This window comes from Amblyomma americanum, chromosome 10 (genome assembly GCF_052857255.1).
Source record: "Amblyomma americanum isolate KBUSLIRL-KWMA chromosome 10, ASM5285725v1, whole genome shotgun sequence".
Classification (NCBI taxonomy): Eukaryota; Metazoa; Arthropoda; class Arachnida; order Ixodida; family Ixodidae; genus Amblyomma; species Amblyomma americanum.
This window is the reverse complement of record NC_135506.1, coordinates 10,134,460-10,152,715: the sequence shown is the minus strand read 5'-3', so window position 1 is coordinate 10,152,715 and position 18,256 is coordinate 10,134,460. Positions and strand designations below refer to the sequence as shown.

At 49.2% G+C, this 18,256-nt stretch overlaps 2 protein-coding genes across 2 annotated transcripts in view; both read right to left on the bottom strand.

Moving 5' to 3' along the window:
• Positions 1-2,474: 2,474 nt before the first annotated feature.
• On the bottom strand, positions 2,475-3,482 carry LOC144107388 (uncharacterized). The gene is made up of 2 exons (XM_077640379.1): positions 3,168-3,482; positions 2,475-3,068 (listed from the first exon to the last, which is right to left on the bottom strand). The coding sequence occupies exons 1-2, from the start codon at positions 3,480-3,482 to the stop codon at positions 2,475-2,477; spliced, it is 909 nt and encodes a 302-aa protein (XP_077496505.1).
• Positions 3,483-5,072: 1,590 nt separating this feature from the next.
• Positions 5,073-18,256, bottom strand: part of LOC144107383 (sodium- and chloride-dependent GABA transporter 1-like) — a 28,017-nt gene continuing 14,833 nt past the window's right edge. Inside the window, exons 9-15 of the mRNA XM_077640374.1 lie at positions 16,773-16,897; positions 14,871-14,977; positions 13,392-13,523; positions 11,513-11,612; positions 10,661-10,761; positions 8,321-8,485; positions 5,073-6,354 (exon numbers count right to left, since the gene is read on the bottom strand). Coding sequence (XP_077496500.1) covers positions 6,148-6,354; positions 8,321-8,485; positions 10,661-10,761; positions 11,513-11,612; positions 13,392-13,523; positions 14,871-14,977; positions 16,773-16,897 — 937 coding nt within the window. The 3' untranslated portion in view covers positions 5,073-6,147. The remainder of the gene's footprint in view (positions 6,355-8,320; positions 8,486-10,660; positions 10,762-11,512; positions 11,613-13,391; positions 13,524-14,870; positions 14,978-16,772; positions 16,898-18,256) is intronic.

The window sequence follows — 18,256 nt, the reverse complement described above, 5'->3', positions numbered from 1 at the left end:
CCGGATTGAAATCGGAGTCCTGGTCATCGTCGGGTCCCGAGGGAAACGCCCGGAGAGAGAGCGCGCGGGCGGCGGCGTCGGCTGCTTCGTTTCCGTGGAGGCCTTGGTGACCTGGAGCCCAAATAATAGATCGGTGCGCAGGATCGGTGAGGGCGAGGCGGAATAGGCCGGAGGTATTTAACATTGTCGACCACACGCTGAAGGAACTCTTGCGGCTGGGCAGGTAGTTGCTCTGGTGTGAAGAAATCTCCGGGACGCAGGGAACTACCGTACACCAGCTCTGCTGCAGAGCACTGGAGGTCGGCGCGGAGAACGACCCGTAAACCCAGGAGCACAAGAGCTGGTAAGGCATCAACCCAGTGGGCGCAGTTGGGACGGGTAGCTAAGGCAGCCTTCAGTTGGCGGTGAAGGTGTTCCACCATGCCGTAAGCGCATGGGTGGTACGCGATGGTGCAGCAATGCCTGGCGCCGAGAATGCGGCTGACGGCAGCAAACAGGGTGCACTCAAATTGGCGCCCACGGTCTGTTGTCGCAGTGGCCGGGCAACCAAAGCGTGACACCCACGAAGAATGAAGGCTCTGGAGACAGTCTCAGCGGTGATGTCACAAATGGGAACAGCCTCCGGCCAGCGTGTGAAACGATCGACCATGGCGAGTATGTAACGGTAACCTTATGACAAGGGTAGAGGACCCACGATGTCGAGATGAACATGGTCGAAACTACGGCCTGGGGGTAGGAAGGCCTTGGAAGGAGTTTTCGTATGACGGAGGACTTTTGCCGCTTGGCAGGGGAGACACGTGCGTGTCCACGCGCACACATCACCATTAATACCGGGCCAGACATAACGCTGGGTGAGAAGGCGCTGAGTAGCCCGAATGCCCGGGTGACAGATGTCGCGGAGCGAAGGAAAAATGGTGCAGCGAAGTGCAGCCGGAAGAAAAGGGCAGGGAAGGTCTGCCGAGAGATCGCACCACAAGGGCACAGGCTAGTGCGGATGACGCACACGCCGTAGTCTGAGGGAACGGGGGTGCTCCCGAAATGCCTTGAGCTCGCTGTCATCCTGCTGTGCGGAAGAGAAAGCGGCCAAGTCGATGGTTGAAGCTGGAGAGTCAACAGCAGCGATATGTGAAAGAGCATCAGCGGCGCTGTGGTCGGCACCGTTCACGTGACGGATGTCGGTTGTAAACTCCGAGATGTAAGCGAGATGGCAGAGTTCACGGGACACGTATTTCGATGAGTTGGTCCGGAAAACGTACGCCAGTTGCTTGCGATCAGCGAGCACATGAAATTTGCCACCTTCCAGAAAATGTTGAAAGAGTGTTGTATAGCGACGTAGATGGCCAGTAGCTAGCGACCGTAGACGCTGTATCGTGTCTCATCAGGAAGCAGCTTCCGAGAGTAAAAGGACAAAGGCTGCCACTCGGAATTAATGAGCTGCTGTAAGACGGCTCCGACAGCCACGCTAGAGGCATTCACCATCAATCTAGTAGGGAACGTTGCTGCGCGGATGGATGAGAAGCACCGCGCCCGCGACAGCGTGCTTGGCAGCAGTAAAGGCGGCCTGAGCTTCTGCTGACCACGAAATTACAAAGGATTGGGCGCCGGTTGACCGAAGGGGGTTGGTGAGTGGGTGGAGCGGCTCTGCACAGTGCGGCACGAAACGCCGGGAAAAATTCACCAGCCCCAGGAATTGGTGTAACTGGCGCATTGTAGTGGGCTGGATGGTCTTGATGTGGGACGGAAGAGGGTGGATACCATACGATGCTATACGATGTCCCAAGAACCCGAGCTCACACGCGCCGAAGACACACTTGGTTGCTTCACGACCAGGCCATACTGCTGTAAGCGTTGGATGAAGTCACGTAGATGGCACTCGTGATCTTCAGGCATAGGGCTGGCGATGAGGACATCATCGATGTACGCAAGCACAGAAGGTACGCCCCGCGTGACCTCTGTGATGAACCGCTGGAAATTTTGAGCCGAATTTCGGAGCCCAAAAGTTATCCGCACTTACTCAAACAGTCCAAAGGGCGTCGCGTGATGGCGGTCTTAGGTATGTCAGCCGGCTCGACGGGTATCTGGTGGTAGGCCTAGGTTAACCAAGTCCACCTTGCTAAAGATGGTGCAGCCATCTGGGCGCGATGTAAAGTCCTGGATGTGAGGCAGCGGATAGCTGTCGTGAACAGTCTTGGCGTTCAACGCTCGATAGTCCCCGCATGGACGCCAGTCACTGGGATCCCGCTTGGGCACTAGATGCAGCGGGGAAGCCCACGCGCTGGACGACGGACGTGTAATGCCGAGCTCCAGAATGTGGTCGAACTCCCGTTTGGCGATAGCCAGACGGTCACCAAAAAGGCGTCGTGGACGAGCGGCGATTAGTGGGCCACGGGTGACGATGTGATGGGTCACCGTATGCTTAGGCGGCTTAGTAAGGTTGCACGGCTTGGTGAGCTCCGGAAAGTCCCCGGGATTTTCTAGAACGGCGAGGAAGGAGGTATCAGCGGGCAGATGCCGATGGGAGCCAGGCCAGACAGGACTCCAGAGATGGAGAGTCGAGTCAAACCATCAGTGAAGCGATGATGCCGCGCGCCGAAGTCCAAGTCAAAGTAGAAGAAGAAATCCGAGCAGCCGATGATCGCGTGAACCACATCAGCGATGACGAAGACCCATAGGAAAGTCCGGCAAAGTCCTAAGTCGAGGAATAGAGAGCGAAGACCGTATGTCGATATAGACGACTTGTTGGCAGCACGGAGCTTGCGCCCCGTTGACTTGGAACGGTCAGCCTTAGTCGGGGGCACACCGCTGATCTCCGCGCCCGTGTCTATGAGGGACCGGATACCAGATAGCTTGTCGGTAATCATAAAAAGGCGGCCGCGGCGACAAGGGCGATCAGACGCCGCCGTCAGTGATATCATTGGGCGTTGTCCGACTATGAAAAGGGAGATGTGCACTTTGTGGCACGCTGCAAGAAGCGGCGGTGGTGCCAACATAGAGACAGAGGGCTGGTACTCCGAGCATGACAAGCCTGTGAAGGGGCGCGATGGCTGGGACGAGGCCAATGGATCCCCCTGTGCGGGTGCCGGAGAGCGGTGACCGCGGCAGTAAGCTCCTCGAGGCAGGCCTCAAGGCGCGAAATCACCGTGTCAGTAGGCGTTAAGACAGTATACAGAGACAGACGGGGAAGCGACCTCATGAACACGATCAGCGAGCTCCGTCAGGCGGTCGAGGGTCACGTCGCCGGCCGGCGGGAGGACAAGGCGAATTGGCTTAGGGAGGTGGTTGAGGAAGAGCTCTCGAAGAAACGACGTATGGCTGGGGACGTCATGCTCCCCGAGAAGCTGCCGGATCCGGCGCAGCAGGTAGGTTGGGCGCCGGTCGTCAGGGTCCTCCGCGGCAAGGAGCTGCTGGAGGCGAGCACGGTCCGACAGCATGAGTCTCCCCAGCATCTTGGTCTTAAGGTGCTGATAAGGTGTGTCGCCCATTGGTTCGCAGAGAAGATCCGAGAGGTCACAGGGCCACATCAGGAGGATGCGCTGCGACAACCTGGTAGTAGCGCGCCGCTGCCGAGGCTGAACTGCGCCTCGATCTGTAAAAACAAGACTTGCGGGTTCTGAGGCCAGAAGAGAGGAAGGCGAAGCCGCAGTGATGCGACGTCCTGCGGGCGCGAGTCCTCTTCAGTGTAGGGGTCGCCTGGCTCAGTCGTGGTGTTCGTCCTAAGTCACCACTTGTAGGCTTATGCCTTAGAAACGAAGTAACAAGCTGCGACTCGGATGCAGTCAAGAATAGAACAGCCGTCCGTTGCTTCACGTTCCGCAGCCCCGCGTCTTTATTCTTTCTCGCGCGGGCACGCTTTGGCCGTACACTAGGTGCAGCCAGAGGGCGCTACAACGTCATCAGCGCCGCGAATAAAAAAAACGGGATCTAGGGCGAGAATCGAACCAGGGCCTTTGGCGTTTTAGACGGAAACGCTTCCACTCCGCCACGGCGGCTCTTTAAGGCGCGTAAGGTGACTTCAATGTTCTAATTTGTTCGAGCATGCGCTAGCGCGGCGCTGAAAGTCGTACGCAGTATGCATGCAGAGCCCTCTTTCGTGCTGATCTCAGCCGGGGAACAGCAGAACGCCACACTTGAAGTTTTTCAGTCGTGTGACGTGCCCAGGAGAGAGTGAGGGCGAAGCTTTGTCGTCACTCTGTGCACCCGAGAAAAGAAAACAGTAGCGCCGGAAAACACACACAGCCGAAGAACGACGTAGGACAAGCGCTTACTTCATCTCACTTTATTCTTCTACCGTGTGTGTGCTTTTCGGCACTGCTGCTTTCCTTTCTCGAGTACAATGAACCATCTAGCCCCAATAGAAGTTCTTATAAACTCTGTGCATCCTCGCTTCGAGTGCCCGATGAAGATAGCAGCGCCGCGGTGCGGCCCCTCAGCCGCTCCTTGCGCAAGAGAAGTGTGCCGCATATTCAGGCGAGTAATGCCTCATACTCATGGCGTCCAGCGACCGGTCACACTGTAGCTGTGAATCAAGTGAGTTCCACTCGACAAGAAAAAAAAAATCCTTACGCATGGCGGGATTCGAACCACCATTCTTCCGTTCCGCAGCCGAGCGTGCTAACGATTACGCTACTTCCTGCTAAAACGTATGTAGTTCGCCTTGAGTAACTAGTAGCCAACAGTCGTAACCAAGCAGGTCTTTCACTGCGCATGCGCCGAGAATGGCGCGACTGTCGCGTGACCACTTTCGTCAGCAGACGCTCCTTGGCAGTCGACGCAGCCGGATGCCTCCTAAGCGCGCTTGCGTTTCCCCATCAACGCAGCACGAGCGCGCAGAGGAAGTCAAAGTGGCGCAGAAAGGCTTTCGCCTTGCGCACTTTAGCTCGTCAAAGTGCCCCTGAATTTTTCAACCAGGCGCTAGCGCAGCGCTGGAAGTCACACGCAGCACGCATTGCAGAGCCCTCTTTCGTACTGACCTCAGCCGTGAAACCGCAGAACGGCGCCCTTGAAATTTGACAGTTGTGTGAGGTGCCCAGGAGAGAGGGCGAAGCTTTGACGTCACTCTGTGCACCCTCGCTGCGAGCGCCCGACAGAGATAGCAGCGCCGTGGTGCGGCCCCTCAGCCGCTTTTTGTGCCAAAACCGTAGGCCGCATATTTATGACCGCAATTGTACTTGCCACAGTAAGCAAACAAAATGCAATAGAATGCAATTTTATTGAAATGAATCGCAGGTATGAACCCCGGAAGCGTAGGGCTCTTGTGGGTAATTCAAATCATATGCTTCCTGCTCTTGGCCTTCGCTCAGGCAACTTTTTCGATTCAGACGATATCGAATGGGAACAAATGCGAGGCAAAGAACACAATGCGTAGAAAGAATATGGTCACCTCCGCAGCCTCCTGCACTCTCTCGCTCCTCTCATATGCGTGTTTTTAAACCAAACCAAACTTTTTATGTAACTTTTTATTCAAAATACAAGGAATCCCGTAACATCAAAGCAAACGACCAAGCGGGCCTGTTGCATTAAGCTCTGCTAGACAACCCACCCGTTTTTGGGAGCCTATTCTATACTCCATGATATAGACACAATTTTCAGGTACCTCGATATGCTAGGCGCGAATTGATGTTTCTTAGCGAATGCACACCATGCACAGCACCCAGACCACTTGGGCGCGTCATTTCAAGTTCTTTTTAAAACAAAAATTAATCCACGCGAGGGTGATGCCCTAACTAGCTATCGAGTGTTCATTGAGCGTCGTGGTAAGGATAGCTGCGCAGCAAGTGAGAAGTAATGAGTTGTATTTACATATTGCTTCAGAATTAACGTATTCTGAGCATCGCACGCACCCACAATCAAGTAAGAGGGAGGTTAAAAAAGAAAACACCGAGACATGTCTGCTAAAGCCCAGTGATAGTTTGTAAGAAAGGCCTCACATATGCGTCAGCCATTCTTCCCTATAACGTAAAACAGGAAACTTTAAATTCGGAAAAGAAGAGGAGGATGCAGGAAGAGAACGAATTAAGGCTCTGGAAGATTGGTAGCGGGTCGGCAAAAACAGAACAAGCTTGGACGCTCTATAGAACAAGTGGAAGCTAGTGGAGAAAAAGTCCAGTGGGTGCGGAGGATATAAGCGCGTATGGATTGTTTGGTCCATCAGTTTTTGAGTCCATTGCAAGAAGACACTGTGCGGCTTGTGGGGCTCGCGATGGACCCTCCCTTATCGCGGAGGGCGGAAGGCTCGTTCTTGTCCTTGGTGGCCATGGAGACGATGATCGTGCGGACGCGGTCGTTGTAGTCGAAAGTGCGGTCCGGATCTAGGGGTCCCCACATCGGGTCCGAGTCCAGGGCCTTGCGAATGTCCTGCGGTATAGAGAGGCGCCGTCGTTAACCCTCTCAAATGCCTTATACACAGATGATGTACAGAGAGGCGCCGTCCTTAACCCTCTCAAATGCCATATGCACAGATGTATAGAGAGGCGCCGTCCTTAACCCTCTCAAATGTCATATACACAGATGTTATATAGAGAGGCGCCATCCTTAACCCTCTCAAATGTCATATACACAGATGTTATATAGAGAGGCGCCATCCTTAACCCTCTCAAATGCAATATACACAGATGATGTACAGAGAGGCACCATCCTTAACCCTCTCAAATGCCATATACACAGATGCTGTATAGAGAGGCGCCGTCCTTAACTCTCTCAAATGCCTTATACACAGACGATGTACAGAGAGGCGCCGTCCTTAACCCTCTCAAATGCCATATGCACAGATGTATAGAGAGGCGCCATCCTTAACCCTCTCAAATGCCATATACACAGATGCTGTATAGAGAGGCACCGTCCTTAACCCTCTCAAATGCCATATACACAGATGTTGTATAGAGAGACGCCGTCCTTATACCTCTCAAATTCCATATACACAGATGTTTTCATGCTGATCATGCAGGGTTTTCTCAAAAGCTGTGATACATCTATCAGTGATTTCTCTGTTTCAGGCGAATTAAGCGCTCGAAATATCGAAAATGTGGTGATTTTTTTATGCGAACCTAAGAACACAGTGCATAATATTTCTCAAAACATGCTGCTTCGCAGCGCGTCCTCCGCCATTTTCAGGAACAAATTTAGCCACTAGTAAAGATATTTATTTCTTACTTTCTACCGTTATACGCATCTTCGAAGCACTAAACGATTCAACGAGTCCCAGGGCGTTGATGTGACAAACGGCGGTATTTCGATTATACTGTTTCCAAGTGATCTGACACTTTGTATTAAATCTGTGGGGGTATTTGGGGTATCGCTTTGGCCTAACGTGGTTGCTGCGACGTGCCTATTTTTTCAATCAGACGCTGCGATGAGCTGCACGTCTCGCGCATGTGCAGTATTGGCGGCGTAGCGCATTCTAATGACGCCATGTCACGTCACCTTGTGGCGTTATCACAACCTGACCACCGTATTGTGAGAAAATTGCCATCGGGGGCAGGTGGCAATTAAATTAATGATTGGTCGCGAGTGGTTGTTCCGGAAGAGCAACCCGTGTCTCACAAGCACCACCGGTGGCAGCACTTGCCATCGCAGGGCAACGGCGAATCGCTTAACCGGCGCCAGGAGCGGTACGAGGACTCCCAGGGATCTATAACTGTCAAGTCGAGCATGAGCAATTTTGCATATATGGGCACTAACCCATTAACGCTATCGCACCATACCATTAAGGCGGAGCCTAAATGTTCCCTCCAATTTTCTTGCCGTCATTCTTGCCTCGAACACCGACAGGGTGAAACCACCTTCCCGCGAGTATTTTTTTTCGTCAGCGATAATTAGCAATTTTCTTAATCTATTAGATAATATTTTATAATGCGGGGAATGAAAATTATGTGAACACCTACAGCACTCATTTTTGGTTCTGGCATTTACACTGCTGAAAACTCGTCTATTGCGCTTTTCTGATTGAAGTTCTGAAAGTCGCAAAAGACACACACACAGAACAAAGGGGGGATGGCACATAGAGCGCCTCTTTGTGTCATCCCCCTTTTTTCCTGTGTGTGTGCCTTTTGCGCCTTTCAGAACTTCAATCATGAACCAACTAGCCCCAAAGCAAGTTCTTCTGCAGCGCTTTTCTGCTTTATTTGTACTGTAACGCAATTCTCTATTCTTTTTACTGGCCCTGAAAGTAATTAAATAAATGTGTAAATAATAGCGCCTCTACTACTGCCGCTAGTACTACGCAGCCGACACCCCAAGCGTTCCTTGCCGAGGTTCTCGATCATCCCCGCCATCATATGTGCCATGATAGCAAATAAAGTGAATTGAAGTGAACGCGACGCACCATGTCGACGTCTATCCAGTGGCGCACGGCCATGACCGGAACAGGCAGCAGACTGACCGCGCTGGACAGCCACACGAACATGGACGCCCAGTGCGGGTACGTGTAGTCGCCGATCACCAGAGATGCCGAGGACGCCCCGTCGCTGACGTACAGCGCAGCGGTCACCTGTAAGGAGCGAAGCACGCTGAAACCACATTCTACAGAAAGACAAAATATGAACGCCAATCCACGCAAACAAAGGCTGGAGTAGGTGTATCTCTTACACACAACTGTAGATTCCAACAACCGTAACCTCCACAGCCTCTGTTCGGTATATATCGGGAAAAAAATTGTCCGAGTTTTTGCGCTCTTGGTAATGCGAATTGCCGCGACAGCCAGAGTGGTTTGAAATGCCGATTCCAGTCGGGATCGTAGCTATAGTCGGATACAACTCAAGAACGCAGCGGCTTTTCCCCGTCAAAAGACCCCCTTCCAGATAATGGCGTCGGCCGGTTCTCATGAGCCCGATTCCGTGACAATGCAGGTTGTGGCGCCACAATGAAGAGAGGGGTCTATCCCTAACCAAAAAGGGAAGGGATTATCCCCTTTCATCTACCGCTCCCTGCATTCTCACGCAAGGACGGCCATGAGAATGGGCCGATGCCATTGGCTGGAAGGTTGTCCTTTGACGGGGAAAAGCCGCTGCTTTCTTGAGTGGTATCTGACTATATTAACTCTGGATGCTAAACACGCACGGTCACGCAAGATCGGTTATTCATCCGTCCATACGGATATAGATGGATCCATCTATAGAAAACACAGTGACGTCATGAGTGACGCCGTTCTGTGCAGATCAATAAGGGACTGGAATTTTGGCCAATACGTGAGGCGCGTTGTCATGATGTCATGCATGACGCAACTTCACTATGCCCAATTAGCGTGACGTGTTCAACCTGCTGCGTTACGACGCTAAGGGGACACCGAGAACTCCACCAAATTTTTAGCGCGACAGCACTACTTCACGAGGTATAACTGGTTCGCCGAGCTTACGTGAAGCTTTACCTTCAGAGTGACCTTGGCCAAACCATAAATAAAGAAAGAAAATACATATTTGAGAAACTGAGATTCGAACCCGCGGCGGAGCAAACAGGTCAGCTTCGCTGGCCGCTGCACAACAGCACAACGCTATTGCGGAAGCCGGCCACGCCCCGTGTTAAACTGCAGCACACTTTCGCGCTATGCACTGCACATTGTCGTCCTCGTCGTATGATACTACTATCGAAATAATATCGTCACCAGACATGCCGCCGATCCGGTAAAGTCATGAGCCACCCAGATTAAACCATGTTTGCGCTCGTCTACTCAGTTGAACTACCTTAAAACCCAACCATTTTTTTCTAAAAACTGATTCTCCGGATCTTTCTGCATATGCTGATGCTTGTCTTACAGCAAATGACGCCTCTGTAACTGACAAAATTGAATTTAAAAATTTTCCCGACATGCGGGTTCGAACCCGACCGCGGCGACTGCGTTTTTATGGAGGCAAAACGCTAAGGCGCCCGTGTGCTGTGCGATGCCAGTGCACGTTAAAGATCCCCAGGTGGTCGAAATTATTCCGGATTTCTCCGCTACGGCACCTCTTTCTTCCTTTCTTCTTTCACTCCCTCCTTTATCCCTACACTTACGGCGCGGTTCAGGTGTCCAACGATATATGAGACAGATACTGCGCCATTGCCTTTCCCCAAAAACCAATTACTATTATTATTTCAACTTATGACGTCTACACCGAAACGGCCTTCGTGATCTCTATTTTGCAGTGAATGGCGATGTAACCTAGCCTCAGGGATCTGCGCTCGAAATCCTGTGCAGACGCACTGCAGTTCACTTACGAAATGAGCCGGTAGTGGCTAGGTCTGTATTTGATTTCTTTGCCTTTTTTAGATTACAGAAGTGCCGTTTGTTGTGAATATAGCGGCTTTGTAGTTAGAATGCCTAACACATCGACACAGCCCAACTTCAACCTGTGACGGTGATCAGCGATATGAATGGCGGCATACAACTTCATCACACAGGATTGTGAACACTGATTAACCACACTGAAATTTTTTAACAGTTCTGAGCCCTACAGAACTGCCCCCAAAAGTGTCGAACCGCATAGAGCAGCGATGAGCTATTTTGAGCTTTGAAACGAATGCTATTATTTTGTTACACTGTTGAGTGAATTACAGTTTACAGCAAGTTGGGTGCATTACAAGGTGCTGTATTTATATGCTACAACTACGCCATCAGATTATGTTGTTATACCGTGTGCGCACTGCAGTTACGAAGCAAGCGTATCACATGACAGGAAAAAAAACTTGCCAAAAGGGCGACAGGAACTGTGAAGGCCCAGCAGTATATCCAGTAGACGCCTACCGGATCCTTCAGCATGTACTCCAAATCGAAGCTAAGCCTGGGCACTCCTGAAAAATGTAGACGCATGAAGAACATATACCTATACTTAATTTCTGAAAAGTTGTCTTAGAAAGCCGGATTATTTGCAGCGTCGCTACAGTACCAATATTACGTTAGCGTCAAACACATTCTGGACTCGCAATTAGGAAACGCGTACAGAACTAATTCCTTTACGTGATAAATTCTCCTCATAAGGGCAGAATTAGTTATAGCGGGTAATAGTTACTGTTTCAAAAGTAAGGAACGCAATCAATCTACCCTTACACGGTGTCATCGCTTAGAATTGAGTCGGCTGCCTGGCAAATTCATCTGGAAAAGAAGCTATGCAACATGCAGATGTCATGCTTAAGGCAAAGCTGCAGGTAGGGGCATGACTTGCATCGCACTCTATGCCCTGCCGATCCCATGTCGTCCCGCTGAATTTGCTTTGTTTTGTTTTCTTTTACTTCCATTTGCGACTGCGATCTTATCAACTTGACCTGGTCTCACTCGGGGAAGGAAACGACAAAGACGAAATTAACTGATCATTGACGCCGCATATCGCAAAAATGAAGCAACAGAAGGCATGTGATCAAAAAACTAAAACACTGATATAATCAAGCAAGAATGTTTTCTGATCCTTTTAGAGCTAGTTGGGAGCAATCGTGCTAAATACGGACCAATATATCAATGGGAATATGGTAACTGACAACGCCTAGCTGAACCTATGTTCCTCGATAAGAGAGCAGCCAAGCCAACGTTGAAAGGTAGCGTGCTTACCATAGAACCATGCGAGGCACATGACTTGCGCAAGGGCGACGACAAAGAAGAGATTGCGAGCAAGTCCTTGCTCTAATATGTGGTGGATGTAAAGTCCTCCCTGGTAAAAAAAAAATGTGAGGGGAAGCCCAGTATTAGTGCTCTTGCTAATGAGAGCAAGAAATTTGCATTGAGCAGAAAGCAGGACTGCCTAGTTTCTAATGCGACAGCAAGGTCACATTTAAGTTGGGCTGTACAGGTAGAGTACCGCATTCAAACGCTACTTTTGTTGAAAATAGAGCTTTTGTAAACAATAAAAGGTCCACAAATGATATATAGGTGCCGCTACAACAGCTAACTTTGAAAGTTAACTGCAGTGCGCCGCCCCAGTTTTAAGCGGATCACAGAGGAAAGGATGCACCGCCATTTTTGAAGCCAAGAAGAGTGGCTACTTGAGCCGGTTTGCACATACTTTCGCAGGCAGGAATGGCGCGAAAAAAATTCACGTGGACGCCTAATTGCGTTATGTGTTGGGAATGCGATATCATTAGCAGCTGATGACTTAACTTCCGGACTGGTGACATCACCTCCCTGCAGCCAACGGGAAGGCTCTGGTCTGGTGAAGTCACTGCCCTCCAGCGAATGGGCACACTCCGGTCTGACTACGTCACTTTGCGACGCATTTCCGGCCCATGAATCTTCTAATGCTAACGCATAAAAACAGGACGTTGTACAAACTAACCGTAATAAAGACTGTTCTCGAATTAATTTCTTATCCACCAGGGCGCGCAGGCCATGTGGCCTTTCAAAGTTCCATTTCTGTCGTGCAATTCATTCCTACGAAATTACGGAGTCCTTACTGGTGAATGCGTCATTACTTCCAGTCGAGTGGCAGGAAATTTTTCATGCAATTCTGTCAGCAATAAACGCGTCGTTTGATACCGAAAACCCGGAGAGAGCCACAGAATCGATTTTTACTGAGAACAAAATTCAGATCAAGTTGTACTCAGTATCCCTTAATTACACTGGCAACAAATTTCTTTAATAAAATTACTGCACGCAAGTAGCCAGGCTGTAAGCCTATTTCGTGTTATAGCAGTCGGACGTTTTACAAACGCGAAATGAGTGCCTACTTATTTCCGGACCTTGAATCGTGCTAGGTGTTAGTTTTTGTTACGTAGGTAAGTTACCTAAAACTGAACATTTATTATGTGATTTAGTATTATTCAAATCGGCCACCTCTGACGCGAATCAAGCTTTAGGAAACCATCTATCTAAACGAGCAGCGTAAGGTTGTAGTCGTACACAAAACAAGCCTAATATATATGTTCATTAAATGCAGCCGAATGTGATCATGGCTAGCTTAGAGATCCGAAGAGTACATTCGAAGAGTAACTACATTCAAAGAGCAACTACATTCGAAGAGTAAGTGCAAAGCTATACCATCAGGCAAGACTGGATCCTGTTTTTCCAAAGGTTTGGCTGTTTTTGCCGCAGTCGGGCAAAGAATAGCCAAATTGGACAACTAGAAATGCTTCTTGTAACTCCAAAAGCAATAATACTAGAAGGCCTACCAGCGGTATTATACTACAATGCACAGTTATTTTCTTACGAGTGACTGGTTTTGCAGAAATAGCAATGTTTCTCTTCCCTATTTCTTAAACACTGTATGGGTGACAGAGTACTCATTATGAAGATAATATATGCCTTTTGCACTATTATTCAACATCGAGTAGCTCCTAAATGACTATATGAAACAAATAAACGATAGATTTTCTTGGTTTCCGCAAAATTTCTCTTCGTTCCCCATAGTTTTTTCGCTTTACCACACACCGATAGGAAGCCAATACGCTCTCCGAACAGTAAAAACAGTGAGCGAGTGAAATGAGGCGCTATTTACCTGTGTGCACAGGGGGACGCTGCAAGCGTAGGCGAGGGCGCACACAACGCAGAGTGTCCACGCTTCGGCTCTCCTGGTCGCGCTGCAGAGGACTGCAGCAATATCCATCACGCACGTCTTTACGAGCAAAACCTGCACCGTTTTGGAAAACACCAAGAGGTTGCAGTCACAACATGCCTTCCATATCAAAAATGTGTGTCCCTCTTGCAGTCGAGGGCTGTTAGCGAACGCCTTTAAACAAAGCGACTAGAAGCTTCTGCAGTGCACGCCGGCTGCAGTGGCTACCTATAGATGGAGGCTACCTGCGGCTAGACGGCTGCCTCTTTATAGTGCCAACTTCATCCTTTATCTTCTCATTGCTCCTGTCCAGCTAGAATGCTTTCGCAAAAATATTATTTGATATAATATTGCAGCGGGTAGACGGCACATGTGAACAGCCCAGGCGTCAATTTTGTCAGGACCGTATATAATTGTAAGTGCTAGGATGTCAGCACTAGGATGTCAGGTTTCTCAAACACACTGACCTGCACACTGATAGAGTGCTTTATTGACTAAGCAGTTTATTGGTGGTATCTGTCGTATGTCGTCTGTTGTATGTTGCTTGTATCTGTCTGCCGTATGTTGTCTGTCGTATGTCGTCTGTCGTATGTCGTATGTCTTCTGTCGTATGCCGTCTGTCGTATGTCGTATGTCGCATGTCGTATGTCGTATGTCGACTGTCGTATATCGTATGTCGTATGTCGTATGCCGTCAGTCGTATGTCGTATGTCGCATGTCGTCTGCTGCATGTCATCGGTCGTATGTCGTCTGCTGCATGTCGTCGGTCGTATGTCGTCGGTCGTATGTCGTCGGTCTTATGTCGTCTGTCGTATGCCGTACGTCATCTGTTGTATGTCGTCTGTTGTATGTCGCCTGTCGTCTGTCGTATGTCGTCTGCTGCATGTCGTCTGCTGCATGTCGTCTGCTGCATGTCGTCTTTCGTATGTCGTCTGCTGCATGTCATCGGGCGTATGTCGTCTGCTGCATGTCATCGGGCGTATGTCGTCTGCCGCATGTCGTCGGTCGTATGTCGTCTGCCGTATGTCGCCTGCCGTATGTCGCCTGCCGTATGTCGGCTGTTGTATGTCGTCTGTTGTGTATCGTCTGTTGTATGTCGTCTGTTGTGTATCGTCTGTTGTGTATCGTCTGTTGTGTGTCGTCTGTTGTGTGTCGTCTGTTGTGTGTCGTCTGTTGTGTGTCGTCTGTTGTGTGTCGTCTGTTGTATGTCGTCAGTTGTACGTCGTCTGTTGTATGTCGTCTGTTGTATGTCATCTGTCGACTGCCTTCTGTCGTTTGCATCTCTCTATTGTCGCTTGTCGTCTGTCGTCTGTCTGCACGCATCGAACGAGAAGGTGCAGAAGGCTACAAGACAAGTGCATGAAACATGCGCTTGTCGCCATAAGCTTTGCTTATCCGCTGCTGCCGGAGGCGTCGGCTTACGTTGGCCATCAGGCTCATCGTGATGAAGGAGGTGAACACGAGCGCGTTGCACATTGCCGGGTACACGCAGGGAACCACCAGCTGCGCCGTTGTCACCAGCTGCCGGACTGCATTGCGAGAAATCATACTTGGTGTCACCCTCCCTCAGACTTGAACTTTTACTCGCCGAAGTACGCGTGGAGCTGCGAATTTTTTTGGTTTAGCGTCGTATTAAACCTCAGAATACCACCAAGGTTACAGAATGTAGAAAAGGCCTTGCTTGTCAGTCAACCCACATATGGCCAGTGTCCTTGATGTAAAGCACCGCCTTTTGGGAAGTAGCTCTAAAGGTTCATTGTATCAAACCGTGCGCCCACTCATAGGCTCAAGAGGCTCAACTTTTCCTGCACAAGAGTTTTGTGCTGTGCGCATTCAGAGAGAGATGCAAGTCTTATCAGGCAGCATTGAGCAGATTCGACCTCATCGATACGTTGGTTTACGCATTGTTATGAGGAAACCCCCACGCGGCAGAAATGTGACGTTAGAGTTGATTTCAAATGTTTCCAGATTTACCATATCCAGCTAATCTGGACAAAAGAATTTTTCAACTAGAAATGGTTGAAGAAGACAATTTTTTATATATTATAATATTTCACTATAATAATCCATATATCCGCAGGTCTTCCTAGACAGGCTTGCATTTTTCTGCTATTAACATTATAGCTATCGTCAAAAACATTCCCCCATTGGCTTTCTATGGCAGTCTCAACTACTCGATGCAAGGGATGAAAAACTTTAAAGGCATCGGAAGAATGGATCATTACCTTCAATCTTTCTATAACAGTACGTCACATTATTTAAATATTCAGAGTTTTGTCAAAGAATGCTGGATATGCAGATGCAGAAGGTAGTACATTTGTTGTTATAATAAATTGCAGGAGGGCTCGAGAAAAATATTTTCACCAATAAAAAGATGACTAGGGATATTGAAGTGAAATAAATATTCCATGAGAAAAAGTGTTTTATTTTTATTTGCCTGAAGTTTGGACTTATATGGATTAACAAAATAAGAATTACTCGTAATGCCTACCTGATGTAGCCAAAAATAGCTATACCGAAAAGCATGTGGCTGTAATTTTGCTATACTTGTAGAGAACTTTTATATGCAGTGAAGAAAATGTGCTTGCACAAGTCGTCATCTTCCATAGCAATCTGAATTCCTTGTGGGCACATGGAAACAGCGCACTTCAAGAAACCGATGCTTATGATCGAAGCTACAGCTGCACAGTCACGCAGCGTTGCTCCTAACAGCGATAGTTATTAAATGTCTTTCCTTAATTCATTCCTGCAGATAATCGGTAATGATAAGGCCATCTTCCGTGGCGCCCAAGTAGACACCGATATTTGCGTAAGGCTGTAAAATGTGCTGCTGGTTAATAACCTGGCCTCCTTAGAGGAAGCAACGCCAATGCGCGTGGTCCCCTAGTTTATTAACTTCCTTCTTAAGAAGCCTGTCTTTCAAACTGCGTCAAGCACACTGTTGCGACCAGTCCGTCGCCGAATGCTTCAAAAGAGGCTAGTCTTCGTCTGGGGAAGTGCGTGGCACATAGTAGAAATTATATAGATGCCTTACTCCGAGGAGGAGGGACATATACACTGCCAGCCCCCAAGACTACAATCGCCCAGAAAAAGAGGCGCTCACTTGTAGAAACGTTGGTCCGTGGACTGAGGCTTGCTAAAGCTTTCTTCCCGTCAGGTTTATTTCAGGTCGACCTCTCTGCCTTTCTATATAAATAACCCTCCCCATCTCACTCTATCTGTCCATATTCTTCGCTCACTGTCTAGAATGCGGGCTGGGCACGTAACGTAAAGAACGCACGTAATGCTGGCACTGCAAAACCTCGAGTGCGCAGAGCGACTCACAGTTGAACGGAACAGCGGGTGAGATCTCCTCCTCGGTGTTGCCCGGCTTGTGGATCCACAGGCAGGTTGTCATCGCGATCAGGTCACACGCGGTCACCTCTGCTACTACGGTCCACGCTGCGCATCTGTGACACGAACCAGAGAACTTGAAATACCGCTCAACATTTTCACAGACGACCGGTAGAGCATTTAAAAAAGGGCTTTAGTACGCACGCAAGCACTAGCAGGGCATGCACAGCTCAGCCAACCGACGCACGGGGAGGGGGGAGGGTGGAAGGAATATGAGGAACACAGGCCAGCGACAGGGAACTTAGTTCAGCATGGTGGTGCCAGTGACCAACAGTGCAGCAAAATTTTAAAAAAAGATTGTTCCTAAGCTCACTATATGCGGCGTAAGAGGCGAAACTCAGCCGCAGACAGGGCAAACATCACATTTGATCAATATCTTTACCTCTAAATCCTTATTTTATCCTGTTCTTGATTTGCTTTGGGACGTTAAACCACCACGAACAAAACCTTTATCCCTTTCTAACGGTATAGTGTGGGTGTCTGCACCCATGGCTTTCCACTCTTATAGATACTTTATGTACTTATACCCCCTGCGCACAACTCGGCACACAGTTGCAAGCGTTATCGAGCCGAGTGTGTGCGGCAGCGGCTTGAGCGTGAGCGTCCTGTGCGCAGGCTCCAACAAACATTTCGAAGCGTTCAACGCAGTCTACTACGCCCGTGTGTCATCCAATGACGTCGAAGGTTGTACAAAAGAGCGCCGCAAACGCTGCATGCTTGGTCGTGAAACGCCTCATCATGCAATCTACAACTAACATCGTAGTCTTTAAAACTGACCCCTCCTGAGCATACGGGGATACATGGGGCGATCAGTGACCCCTCGATGGAACGCGTCAATTTTAACCTTAAGGGTGCTACAGTCAGCATGTGGCACGTATACACTTACTCATCATATATAAATAAAATGCTCGGATTCATAAATGTGGCGCAACATTTAAAAAGCAGCAATATTTTTATTCTGTCACTATACTCATGAAGAACAAACTTCATCTAACTGCAAGCTGCCTAATCTGATTCGCGATACCGATTATCGTCTCGGCTATACTATTTCGCGTGTTCTGCGGTGTGAAGGACATGACACGGCATACTTTTTGAACAGTTATCCGTAAACCGGCCACATCATGCGACGTTCCAATTGAAGATTCCATCTACAAAGAGCTGCTTTCTTCCGCACCACAGGGTTTCCACAAGGCATGACCGTGCGCACAAGAACAACTCCGAAATATGTTCGCAACTCATGCCCTGTCATTGTAGGCTGCAAACTGCATGACCTCTGCACGCTCACCGATGCTGCACACTGTTTCTGCATGTGCTTAAGATGCCTGCAGCACCCACTGCCAACACTTTTTGGGGGCTTGCAGTAACCGTGAAAAAAAGTAGTCTAGCCACACCATGCGGAGACTTTGCTTCACGAA